We start from the raw sequence: 14207 nt of genomic DNA, 5'->3' as shown, positions 1-14207 counted from the left end.
GGGACCTTTGACAGCCTGAGCTTGTCACTTGAACTCAACACTGCCTTTGTGGGTTTTGCAGCAGGCTGCACCCTGTAGGTTTGTGACAGCAGACCACAGAAGAAGGCTACTCACTTAAACACTCATTGGCAGAGTCCCCAGTGGCCCTGGACCAGGGTCTGTCCTGGTAAAAGGGGTGACATCTCTGGCAGTCGTCTCCCACCGTGTGATGTTGGCAGGCACAGACCAGTCTGCCATGTTCCCCCTCGACACACTCGCTGGCGTGACCGTGACATTTACATCTGAGGAAGACACAGACAGGTGGAGTTCTGTAAAAGACGTACAGCTTTTGCTACACAAATCGTTGGTTCAAAATATATTTTTTAAATCTTTTTCTCAGAGGTTAATTAACAAAAAGTATTTTACCCATTTTTTAAGTGATAATTTTGAGATTCATTTTGAGTCCAATTGTTCTTAAAATTGATCACATTGATTTAACAGTTAATTGAACCAAACTCTGTCATAACATCTTAATTGATAACTGCTGTTAAAAAACAAAAAACAAAATAAAACATCCTGTGTTTCAGTTTCAGTTGTGACTGTTGCAGCAGTGCCAGTTTTAGAAGGGAAAAGCCACCTCCCAATTCAAAGTCGCCCACTAATCATGATTTTCTTAACTATATATTAACTTATTTCTATCTAGGGTGACCAGATGTCATGAATTACAAGCAAATCTTGTCCTTTTTGTCCCATAAATTAACCAATAAGTAATAGAAAATAAAAACAACATATGAATTTGTGAAAATATTCTGACCAAATCAGTTATATAGGCTATATAGTTCTATCAATGTGTTTTCACTTGTCTCTTGCACTGATTAGGAAAAAGTGGATTACTGATGTCATGTAACCAGTTTAAACCAGATGACGGAGAAAGCAGCCGCCTCTGTGGGAGGAATTAGTGATAAAAAAAAATAGAAAAGAAATGTGTTTGTAAGCTCCTACAGCTTAATGACAACGTTAGCTGAAGAAAAGACATTTAAAATTACCGAAACACACCCGTCATCTACGACAGGACACTGTGCTTCATATCATTCTCAGAACCTGTGACTGATCTTCATAATATCAATAACAAATGAAGTTATTCACATTATTCTATTTTAATAACTTCCTGTCCTGAATTTCACCCATTCTCATCTGCTCACTCTACTGCTGTCTCAAATATCATATAGGAATTTAATAGAGAATAGAAAGCTCTGAGTGAACTTATCTTAAATTTGCACACTTAAATTCTTTCTAAAATTGTTCTTTTGTTGTTGTTGTGGGAGAGCAGTCACACACACACACACACACACACACACACACGCACACACACACACACACACACACACACACACACTCCCTGTCTCGGCTCCTCCTGGCTGACTCATGTGTAGACGTACTTGTGAACACCATGCATGGAGGAGAAGGCAGAGGAGACGGGAAAGTGAGAAGGTGTTTCCACCGTAAGGAGTTGTCACTTCCTATTATCTTTCACGGCCATAAACATGGCGTGAGATGAGGCTGTTTTCATTCCCCTTCGGCAACTGCACCATTCAACTGTGCACTCAGTGCTAATGCGCTCACACCGTCTTGCGTTTCCCTACTGTACATGCCTATATTTACTTCATATCTTTTTGTGCGCACTTCAAATTACTTTGTTGTATAACTTTTAAAAAGTAGATAAGTAAGTAATCATGAGATAAATGGGATTTATTAAGTTCATTTTGACAACATGATAGTTAATATCTGCTAATTTCCTTTCTCCACGCATCTGGAGAACATATAATTTCCTCTGATGCGCGGTGGCAGCTACGCCTTGCTGTGTGTAATATTTCCTGGCTGTGTTGTCGGGCTCTGTCGAGTGGCTGTGATAGGGGACAGGGACTTGTCGCTGAGTGGCAGGCTCTGTCAAATTTAGCCAGCTGTCCCGCATCCAGACGCATGCTTGCCTCAGGCTTAGACCCAGTTATTTCCGTTGTCGCCGAGACAACAACAGCCCAGAAACTCCAAAGTGCTTCCAATCCACATATCACATCTCTCTGCTCGAGTAGACTTGAGCTGTTCGCTGGTAATTCCAACACCTGAACACCTGAGCAGTGCACACTCTTAGAAATAAGGGTTCCAACAGGGTTCTTCCTGAAGGGATGAGGTTCAACCCAAAATCATTTGTTTCTAAAGAGCCCTTTTTTGAAGAAAGGGTTTTTCAAGGGTTCTTTGTAGGACTAAGTTCTTTAATAAATTCAACAACCTTTAAGAACTCTTTCATCAAGAGTTCATCAAAGGTTTTTCTGTGCCACAGTATAAAAGGGATCTTGGTAGAACCCACTAAGTGTGTTCTAGATAAAACCCTTGGAATATAAAAAGGTTTTCAGTAGAAGCTCTGAGTGTGTTTTTTGATAAAACCCCTAGAACATAAAATGGTTTACTGTAGAATTGCTTGAGTGGGTTCTGGACAAAACCCCTGGGATATAAAAGGTTCCTTACAGAACCCCCTCACTGTTTTCTAGATAAAACCCTTGGAATATAAACATGGTTCTCAACTGATCCCCCTTGGTGGGTTCTAGATCAAAACCTTGGAATATAAAAAGGTTCTTGGTAGAGCTCCCTAGGTCTGTTCTTGATAGATCCCATGGAATATAAAATGGTTCTTTGTAAAGTCCTTCTTGTTGTCACCCTTATAAGGTGGAAAAGTCTGGATAGAACCTCTAGAGAGTGTTCTGAACCATTACACCATCCTTCTCTGTGGATCGTCTCATAGGGGGTCCTGGGTGGAACCTTTCTCAGAGTGCTCTAGGTATAAGTGTTTATGTTGGGTTCTAATTAGAACTGTCTGAAAGGGTTCCAAGTAGAACCTTTATAAAAGTCTTGGGGACAAGCCAAAGAACCCTTTATGGTTCTAGTTAGGACCCTTATTTCTAAGAGTGCTGGGAGCATACCGTCTGCAGGTCAAAAAGTGACGTGCAATATGTTTAGTTTGATTCTCTTATATGTGGATTGTTGCGAACCAAAATTCTCACACATTTATTTTCCCATCAGGCCACAGTGGATCATGTTTACGGTGATATTTTGTATAAATCACAGTCTGTGAGCTGTGGGCTGGCATGAGTTGAGCTGTAGCACTGAGGTGTAAAGGCATGTGTACAGAAAGCACCGGTACAAGGCTAACATGTTGCCCCCCCCCACCAAAGTGTTGTGACATTGGTGGGTAATTTGTCATGCGGCTGCAGTGATCCTAAGTGTTTATGACAGGTGTCAGATCAAATTTATATTCTTTCTGAAGGCTTCATCTCAACTACTTAATCGTCCACTTCTATCCGCAGCGCCAAGGTGCAACCTGGTCCTTGGCGCCATGTCCTCTCTCATTACTGTGAGTAATAAACCAAAAGAAGTGGAAGGAGGACGGAGGATTATCTTGGTTTATTCTCATCTCATGTTGGCAACTTGACAGACAGCAAGGTGTTTTTTTGATCAGTTTTGCAAACATCTGTCCAGGCTAAGATTTAGATTGCTTTTTTTGCTTTGCGCACATACAGCCTCCCTCTTACACAAGTCTGTCTCTCCTAAAATTGCGTATTCAATTACACTTTGAAGGAAAGGTTACACTGCCCATATAATGCTTTTTTTAATCATCACAAGAAGTACATTTTATTTTAAGCATTTCTGCAATTTTTTACTGAATGAGATTTACTGGCAGAATATGGCAAAAAGACAAAATATTTATACGTATATTTTAATTAGTGTATAATCACTTGAAAACAAGAATCGTTGTGTTTTTGTTACTTGAATTACCTGTTTTTATCTACAGAGGGTGCGGGTTGTCTTCACAAAGGAGCTCTCCTACACTTCACACTTGTGTGACAAGTTAAATAAATAGCGTAGACATGGTTTCTTACAAATTAAAAATATAGTAAGTTCATGGTTGTGATTTTAAAAGCTGTGACAAAGTAAAAAAAAAAAAAAACGTGGTAGCTTTCTCATTAGAGTAAAGTTCTCGTGGAGGAAATCATATCAGCCTAATTTCTACCCATTTTTCTGGTATATTTTGGATTAACATGTCAGTAATAATTTGCAAACATTAAGAGAGATTGTTATTGTTACATTTTGCGTATGCTGAAGCTAAGGTTTGTCAAGAGTAATAAAGTAGGTGTAATAATAAGCCATAGCCTTGCCGTATTACTCTTGTGAGTTTTTCTCCCTTTTTTTCAGGGGTGTGACATTTGAAAGACAAGGTGTTTGCAATTAGCAAGTTTACTGCTACATGCCACTAAATCCTACACACTGATCCTTTAAATACTGAAAGAGTCAAAGTCAGCTTGAAGTTCCAGGTGAGTCATGCTGGATTTTTCAATATTTGACTAAATCCATGATCATTTTCCTGACTTTAACCATGTTTAATTCTATGTGTCTATTTCTACCATTAAGTGAGAAATAGGACATGAACCTTGGGCTCACGTGTCAAAAGCTGTGCTCTGTACGCCCAAACACACCCCCTCTCACCCCCTCAGGCAGCAAATTTGTTTCCTCCAAAACATTTTTGGCAAGGCCAATTAGTATTATATAAATGCATTTTGTAGGGGACAGTGTTTGTGTTGCATTATGTTTGAGATAGCTGGGAGCTGGAAATTAAGCAAAAAAAAAAAGAAAAAGAAAAAGAAAACAACAACCGTGACACAAAGAAATCATTTTTTCACAGCTTCACAGGACAAAGCTCAAGGTTAACCTCTGAAGCAGGAGTTTTCAAAGACTGAGACTGAGGGCCTCCCCTCAGAACCCCCAGTTTACTGGCTGAGTTTCATTTAATTCCTGGATGTCTGTGGGACATGTTTGTTGAGCCAAGATAGCCTAATATTACTCCTAATATTTGACATAAATTCAGACTACATCAAATACATAATAAAAGGTCTGTCCAAAGGCATTTAGTTCCTGACTCTGGGAAAAACAGTAAAAGTGTATCTTTGAACCATCTCTTTAATCAAATCACACATATTCAGGCTATTCTGTGTGATCTCCTCTTGATAACTAATGTAGTAATGTAATATTTATTTCATTTCCATTCAGTGAGGCTGAAAGTGTCTGATGACTCTCCTGGGAAGGCCCGCTTCTCACTTTGAAAACCTCCGCTCAGACTGCCATTAGCTTCCGCATATTGACGCGTTTCCTGTAAAAAATAGGCAGCAATGGAAGGACTTGTCGAAGTAGACAATAGCACAAAATAAGCATTAACGCAATGCCATACAGCCATACAGCCACAGAGCAGCAGTCATTAGCATTTGCTGACTGTTCCCAGACTGCAAACTCCTGCTGAACACAATGAGACTGGGACCGAATACTGCTTCAGAAAGTGACGGAGGTTTGACATCAGAGAATACAGCGCAAAGGTGGTTTGCTTGCTGGGTTTGGCTCCTGCCACCTGAAGGCTTAGCGGTTGGCTACTGTACCAGCAAGTAAAGCTCAGGAAAGCATCAAGAAACCCTGAAAATAACCTCAGTACTGTATTCGCTGTTGGTCTCAGAGGCTGTTTTCGGTTCTGGTCCGTATGTGTTTCCTGGGAGGCTGCTGAGCCTCGTTCTGTTGCTCGCTAACGGCAGCTAAGTTAGCAGAAACTCTGACCCAGAGTCGAGGGTGAGAAGCTAGAGGACATCGGAGCAAAACAGAAATAAAATATGATCCACTATCAACCAAATCAGTGAACAGAGTCATTGTGTGGTGTTTTTGTGTGCTCCGTGTAGCTAACGTTAGCTGAAGCAGTCCAATGAAAAATGCCTTTAGCATAATCTGCTGTAATAGATACTGCTTTCCCCAAAGTGAATAAATTCTAGTCAGCGGGCCTGTAAACATTGTGTTTTGGTGAAGCAGAACAAGGTTTGAGGTGGCAGACATCTTGGAAGACACTCCAACGTACCATACTGTTGCTAGCAAGCTAACAAATATATCTTAGCCTTAGCGCCACACTTCTAAAAGTTGAAGATTGATTGACAGGTGGATGTCATCATATTTTTTGTTGATTGGTTGGTTCTAGCTTTCCCAAACGAGCCATAATTTGTTTTACATGAAGAAAAAATGATTGGGTTGTTCATGGACAGTATGACTGGAGATGTGATCTAAAAGGGGTTAAAAGGGTATTTTCATTTCATCTTGACCTAAACATTTCAGAGAGGATATTGGCCAGGCAGGGTGACATTGTTTTGGATGGCTCTCTCTTACCTGCCACCCACAGAGAAGTCAGAGATGGCATAGAAGTACGAGCGTAACACTTTAGCGTCCTTGAAGAACTCATCTCCGAAGGTGTTAAGCCGATCCAAAGAGATGAGCAGGTCAGTGGCTGTCACCCATTCCTGGAAAAGAAAGAAGGGTGGGGGGAAGGAGAAAAGACCAGCAAGGTGAAAGAGATGTCAGAAAACACCTTTCAAGGCCACCCATTTGAAAAAAAAATGAGAACCAAAGGGGGGCAGTGTGTTGGCTGCTGTCACTCTTGGAAGCACAAAGAAGCAGACAGGATGTGAGACAAACTGGGCTTCAGTTAAAAGACTGCAAAAGACAGAGCAAAAAAATGAAGAAGTTGGAAACGAGAGTTGTTGGATCAAGGAGAGAGGAAGACACGGTTGATGGTGTAACGGCAGATGTAATGGGGAGATAATGAGTGGGTGTAGGAAATTGAGTTAATGTCAGTAAGAGTGGTGAAGAACGAAGAGGATTAATGGAGACAAAAGCCCAAAAATGAAAAAAACATGAGAAAAGAGACACCACCGCGGCACTACTTCAGTATAATGGATGGGACGTGGCAAAGCTCCCCTCCCTGATATGATTTAAGCTCCTCTGTTTGAGCCCACTGCAAAGGTAAAGACAGGATGAAGCAAGAGCGGGAGGAAAAAAGTGAAGAGGGATAACACAAACAGAGGAAAAGCAAACGGGAAGTGCAATAGTGGGGTGGAAGATAAAAGTGAGGCCAGGTAAAAGGGAGAACAAATGACATGAGGAATCTCTTACCAGTGAACAGAAGCAACTTTAAAACAAATAGCTGGAGAGAAAGTTTCTGTCTGTTTCTTGGCTGGGACTCTGTGGCAGTCCTGAAAAAAAAGCCTGTAATGCTGTACGTTTTGAAGCTTCTCCCCAGAGGTGTCTTTGAAGTGTGGCAATGGGAGAGAAGGAGATTGGAGCGGATGGGCCTCAGACTGAAAACATGTGTGATGATGAGTTCATTCATTCATGTTTTTCTCAAGTGCTACAATCTGCCTTTGTAGTGCTAAAGCTAAAACCCATAGAGCAGTGGTTTGAATTGGATTGGGTTTAGTCTGTGTCAGCCTATTTAGTGGAAATTATGTACAGTTTACCTTTATATCTTGTTATCATTGTGTAAACCATACAATACTCGCACATCATACTATATCTTTGCCATGCTAACAGTGTAACTCTAGATGTTTGAAATTTTGTGCAGACATTCATGATCCCCCGACTTGACACTGACATTTTTAGCTTTTAGTGAAACACACTGACAACTACTGGATGGATTTCCATGAAATCAGTGCAGATATCCACAGAGCCAACAGGACATAATTACATTTGTCATCCCCCGACATTTTCCTCTCACACCAGCACAAGGTTTCCATGCAGCTTTGAGTGAAATGTCTCAACAACTGTCGGACAGATTGCATTTCACCCTCAGAATAAACTGTAATAACTTTGGCGATCTACCTTGCTTTTCATCTGCCACCATATTAAGGTCAAAATTCAGTCTGTCCAATTCTTTGCCTCAGGGGAGTCACGGTATACAGGTGCTGGCGATTACCGTGATATTACAAAAAGAAATACTGTTGTCATGATGTTAACATGCATATGATCATATTATCTAAATAACTGTCTCTCAAATATATTGTACTCTTTTAAATAATTTCCATTTTTTTCTGTTCTGGCTTTGTCTCCCATGCCCTCCACATCACCTGACATGATGCCATGATGCAGTAACTACAGCTGCTAGAAGCTACTCTCACTTTAACTTTCGCCACCTAGATTTATCCTCGCCGTCGGGGGATTGAACCAGCGACCTTCCGCTCACAAGCTCACCTTTCTAACCTTTAGGTCACCACTGCATGTTGGGTGCATGTTGGCTCACTGGAAAGGCTCTGCTACATGGAACAGGATCTCAATTTGTGTCACTGGTAACACCTGTGTTTACCCTACTATTTCATATTAATATGGCGGCAGTGGAAGCGGTCTGTACATCACAGTAAACAAATAGTCTTGTTTATCTGTTTGTAAAATGTACAGCTGTTCACATTGACATGCAGGGACCATTCTGAAAATATATAGAGCACTGAGCAACATCTCAATAAACAAACATGGCTGTCTGAGACACACTAGAAAGGCTTGGTAGCCTACTTTGACATTGTGTGTCATAACAGAATACAACAAAACAGAATATTTTCACAACAGTCCCTGCTGACAAGTGCATTATCATGACAGGCAATGATAACATTTGAGGGAGTCTGTTTTTTGTAGTTTATCTCAAGCAAGTTTTAAATGTCTGCAAGCTGATTTTCATACTGTAGATAAAGGAACAGAAAGCAGCGAACAGTAGCTCTCTGGAAGTTCTGAAGAGAAGTCGGTCTAAAAACATTAAAGTTTACAGGACTTGTAAAACTGAGACAGGTAGAGATGATTAAATCCAGATTCAAAATTGGCAGAGCCCTGTTGACTGCACAGTTAAAAACTAATCTAATAAAAGTGTTTATTGGTGTACCAAAATTAAATAGATTAATAAAAATAAGAAATAAACATTGATACTTATCATTATATATATAATCGATATTGAGATGCTTGATAACCATAAATAAAATAAAAATAAAAACTAAAAAGCCAATTTGAGTGCTGTCAGTACCTCATAAATATAAAAGAGGAGGGTAAACAGTAAAAGCTGCTTTCTATTTCTTCACAAAACAATACAATGTATGATAGCTAGCTAAAAAAATTAATAAAACACTGAATTGTTTGCTGTTAACAAAACATAGCATTGTTTGTTAGCAAGCTAAAAAGTTAAAACATTAGATGGCTTGTTATCTTGTGTAAAAGTTAACTGTTAGCTAGCTAGAAAGTTAACAAAATGTTACAATGTTTGCTAGCTAGCTAAAACATTCTGAAGTTTAAATTTGGAAGGACTAAAATTAAATTGAACCTAGGTTTAAAGTGAAAACTAAGCTGAGGTGGAAAGAGAGATTTAAATGTAATTGTTCTTAATTCTAAATTAGTTTAAAAGTTTGGAGCAACATAATTCAAAGTTAAACCACAAATTAATCTGGTTTAAAAATGCCTATAAAGGATGAAAACAGCTGGTTTAGTCCTTTAAGATACAGCAACTCATCAGAATCTGTATAGTGTCTATATGAGCACTGGGAAAACGTAACACATTCATTCTTTATTCATTTCTTTCATAATAGCCACCATTTAAAAGAATACAGTTAAACATTACCCTTTATGCAGCAAGTGAAGAAAGTGGTTTAATTGGATGGTAGAAAGCAGTGACACTACTGAGCCCTCTGAGGCTCTCTTCACAGGTACCTAACATGATCTCTCTCCGCTTAAAATAGCCCAAGCAGCACTGCAGTAAAAGTTTGGAACTAAGTTATCTTTAAAAGAGCTGCTTCTCAGGGGCTTTCTTGTTCTGTTAGCGCGACCACCATCCCCACGTTTCAAAGGAGGGAGTCTTGGGATTAAGACCACCTGCGCGGTCCGTGCCTGCAGTTCCAACACACATACTTCTGGGGCGTCAAGAGGTCACAGCCCCCTTACTGGAACATCTGGTGTGAATATGCTACACATGTGTTCCTGATTGGTTTAACCCTTGCGTGGACGGTGCCAGCGTGACTACTGGGCTTCAGTGCCACCTGTGGGCTAACTTTGTCGCTAAATCCTAACAAGAAGATGGTCACACTTTTTTTTGTACACCAATTAGACATAACAAGCTGTAGTTTGCATCAAATTAGACAAAAACTAGAAATAATATGTTCTTCATTAGATAATATTAGTCCCTTTAGACTTAGAGAGTAATTAGGGACACATTGCAACAGAACAGTATTGTACACTTAACTGAAATTATATTAGTGCCACTTCCTTATGTAAAAACAAGATGTGAACCTAATCTACCAAGTAAAGGCCAAAATTATAGAGCTAGAGGAATATTAAGCCTATGGGTGACTGCAGAGACTTATTGTAATACTGATGGTAATGATAACATGATTTGATCAAAGAAGTGGGCATCAAGATTTCACCTTAGTTTACAGTGCAGTTCTCTTGTAATGTGTCCCTAACTACCCTATAATAAAGTCTAATAAATGGCTAGTAAAGAACATATAATTTCTGGTTTTGTCTAATTTGATAAAAAAAAGTACTGCCTGTTAGGTCTTATTAGTGTACTGTAAAATAAAGACAATTCCAGTTGGAGTCTGGTGTGCTCAGTAATGTGCAATCAGCGGCATAGTGTTTTAAAAAACTCTAGTTAAGAGGTCTTTTTGAAAACGGATGACATTTTTTAATTTTAATTAGACCAACTGGTGGCTCCCTTCCACTGAACCTCTGTCCGTCCTGCAGTTGTGACTCATCCCACCTTTAGTGTTCTTCCCTGAAATGCCCCCTCACTTCACCCTGATACCAAGTCTCTTTATTTTCCTTTCTCTTCCTTTACTCTCTGTCCCAGTGCCAGCCCTATCTCTGCACTGCACTCTCCCTCTAGCTGGAGTGCACTTCAGGATTTCCAGACCGTTCTGTTCCTTAGCAGCCTGTTGAGGAGCGGCTATAGAGCTGCTATTTTATAGTGACCGTAACTACAGTGTTGCAGAATTGACTGCAGCTGGCTGGCATGCTATTGTTCCGGCCTATGCTTATCGACTTTGGACCTACTTGACATGCCTCTACTGGCTAATGGGGTTTGGACAGCACTGAATGACCCTGATGCACTGCAGTTCCAGGGAAAACAGACAACAGAGTTCTTCTCTTTGTTTTACACTACCTGGACATGACGCGGTTTTCATTTATGGTTTATGACAGGAGATGGAGTTTGAGATGAGAAACTTAGCTGCAAGGTAAGGCATTATTATAAAATGAAGGGCAGTGAGGCTAAGAAATATATTATGGTTTAAGCTTCCAATAGAAACAGCTGTCAAGACACGCTTTCTTAGCTGTACTAGTGCAGGGTTATCATTGTTGGCAAAATGAAGCTCAGCTGAAGTTATTCAGAAGGACTACTATGCCTCATTCATTCACAATTCTCTTTATCTGAATCAGCTCAGTATGGGTGTTTACTCCTTCAGTTAAAGATATAATATGTAACATTTCTGTATTAAAATGTCTAAAAAAAAATGCAAGACATACCTTACATGTTTTGTTGAGTTGTGTAGTTACATTATTCCAAATGTGTCCAACAATGATCAAACCTGCTAGCATCTATTTGCTACAATTTCCATGAAAACGCAGGATGCATCTGACAATTTAGAGAGTGAGGAAGGAAGTCAACAACAGTTTAATGCATTATAGGGCTGGAATTAATGATTATTTTCATTGTCAATTCATCTGTCAGTTGCAATTACACAATGTGTGTCTGAGTGCTCCACATGTTTGTGCCTTTCCTGTCACAATTATTTTCATTACCGATTAATCTATCAATCATTTCTCCACTAATTGATCAGTTGTTTGGTCCATAAAATGCCGATCAGTGTTTTGCAAAGCTCAATATGGTGTACTTGTGTGTCTTGTTTTGTCCTCAACCTAAAGATATTCAGTTTACTGTCAGAGAGGCATAAAGAAACCAGAGAATCGTCACATTTAAGAAGGTGAAATCAGATAATTTCAACTTTTTTAAATTAAAAAGTGTCTCAAACCAATTAATTAATATCAGAAAAGTTGATGATTAATTTAATAATCTATTAATAATCAGTTAATCATTGCTGCTCTAATATATTGCCTTAACCATGAACATGACTAAACAGATTTTCATCCCAATGGTAGCTGTTTAACAGTGAAGACAACAACTCCCATGAGCCCACACTACCTCGCGTAATAAAACTACGTCTTTGTTACTGTGACAATGCAAGAGAGGTCACTAGCAGCAGAATTAGGTGTTTATTGTGTGCTTAAATATCATGATGTCATGGTGGGGTCTGATCGGCAAAGACTTTTCATCGTTTTTATTGGCCGCGTGTCAATAAAATGTATTCTGTCCAGCCACTAAAGGAGTTACATAACACAAGCAGACAAGAGAAACATAAGCAAGGGGGAAGTATGTTGAAAAGAATTCCGCTGTGAGTAATAGAGTTCATTATCATATATTTGCACGTTAAAGAGTGTTGCACAATAAAAAGACAGACTGAATGCAAAAATGAGACTTAGATAATGATAATGAGACTTAAAGGCTACAGCCATGCTCATGACTGTGTGAGGCTGCACACAGACACAGCAGTGAGCTAAATGTTAGCTACTAGAGAGGTGAGAGACCAAGTTATTGTTTTGCAAGTTCCAAGTCAAGAGAAGCAAGTCCCAAGTACAAAACTTTGAGTTTCTATCTACTAAACAAAGCATACTGTGAAAGTGAGTTTTCACACTCACTGATTCACAAAGTTACTTAGCTGTTAAGCTAATGTTAGCTAAGAATTACCTTGCTAACTATGTTAATAATAGTCTCAACTTACTGTGCTTGGTGCAACTTAAAATGTCATCGTGACTCAGTCAGTAATTTTTGACTTGCACATTTTGCATGCTGTGTTTTCCCCCTTTTTGTTGACCATCACAGAGTTTTTGTATGGGAACGAAATCTTTGGTATAATTTTTTCCAACTGTGGCTCAGTAATATATATTGTTCTTCATTGTAGCTTGATTGGATGCTGCTGAAGTGACTGAATTGGTGGCTCTGGGGAAAAATGTCAACATTCATTGATTTAGAAAATTAATTCGTCTGGGGCACACATTTTAAATAACATACTTTTTCATCTTTGGGTTAAAGTGTCAAGTATTTTTAAGCCAAAAGGCTCAAGTCCAACTCACTAGTCAGTAGTGTATAAGTCCAAGTCGAATTGCAGGTACTTTTTGATTTTTATCAGTGTCATCAAAAATGTCACTCAGGTCTGACAAAATCATGGGTGGAAATATCTTTGGATTTTCAGGTATTTAGTCATTAGCCAAAGTACTGCACAAAATGAAATGACCAGAGGTTGCAATTCATTTCCAGGAGAACTTGAAAATTTTGTGCATAACTATTTTTTTTGGATGTGGATATATTCATATTTCATGGCAATCCATCCAAAAGCTGCTTTCTGTCAACTGCAAGAAAAAAGAATAGTAGCTACTGCAGAGAGGATTGTGTCAATATTTTCATGGGTTCAGTTTTATTCAATGTCAAGTGCACTAGTTGGAATTGATCCACGAATGACATAAAACTCTGCAAAACTGTTATAAGTGCCCTATGTCTGTCTCTAAGCTCAGGGTAAAGAATTTTATTCTTTTTTCATTTTTAGGTGATCAAATCATGACTGTGTCCAAAAAATAGCAAGGAGAGTCTGTAACAGACATGACTTGCCCTTTTGCTAAATTATTAAGTAAATGATTAGCACAAACTGATGATCGTTAATGTTAAAACGCAGTAGATTCACACCTCTATGAATCAGGGGGTTCTGAACACTCTTACTGCATTGCTGTTGTGTCCAACATCGAGCTCTTGGGCTTTAACACGCACATAGATGATAAAACGTTCTAAATGCATTGTTAGCATTTCAAGATTTCTCACCCACCAAAGCAAAGCAAATACTCTCTTCCATTCATCACAGAGCAGGAGACCATTATCATATGGAAGAGTTATTAGTTATGCTTGGTAGGACGGTGCTAATTGTGTAAGGAAAAGCAGAAATAGTTCCAAATATCACTTACTGCATTGAAAGGAAGCAGTTTCTTAGGGTTAATTAGTAGTCAGCCCATTACTTATTATTTGTGCAAACCGCAGCAAAAGCTTAATTAACTTTGATTCTCGCTCCCTTGGAATTTGGGCTCACAATGCTACAATGATGCTGACTTAGGGATAGACTAGAGTGGCAATGAGCCAGTCCTTTGCTTAAGACAATAACGCTCTAATGATCAAATGAGCAGGTGCACACATCCATAGACACTTATCAGGCTGCACAACTTTTTGGATGATATCAAACAGTTTTAGCAGA

The 14207-nt window shown here is 39.2% G+C and overlaps 1 protein-coding gene across 1 annotated transcript in view; it reads right to left on the bottom strand.

The window, feature by feature from the left end:
* The window catches only part of lamc3 (laminin, gamma 3), a 158332-nt gene that overhangs the window by 114707 nt on the left and 29418 nt on the right, over positions 1-14207 (bottom strand). The window contains exons 3-4 of the mRNA XM_084745504.1: positions 6223-6353; positions 115-281 (exon numbers count right to left, since the gene is read on the bottom strand). Of these exons, the coding sequence (XP_084601630.1) occupies positions 115-281; positions 6223-6353 (298 nt within the window). The remainder of the gene's footprint in view (positions 1-114; positions 282-6222; positions 6354-14207) is intronic.

The sequence above is a fragment of the Lutjanus erythropterus genome, chromosome 20, assembly GCF_056507025.1.
Source record: "Lutjanus erythropterus isolate fLutEry1 chromosome 20, fLutEry1.hap2, whole genome shotgun sequence".
NCBI classification, from domain to species: domain Eukaryota; kingdom Metazoa; phylum Chordata; class Actinopteri; order Lutjaniformes; family Lutjanidae; genus Lutjanus; species Lutjanus erythropterus.
This window is presented reverse-complemented; position numbering and strand designations above follow the sequence as displayed.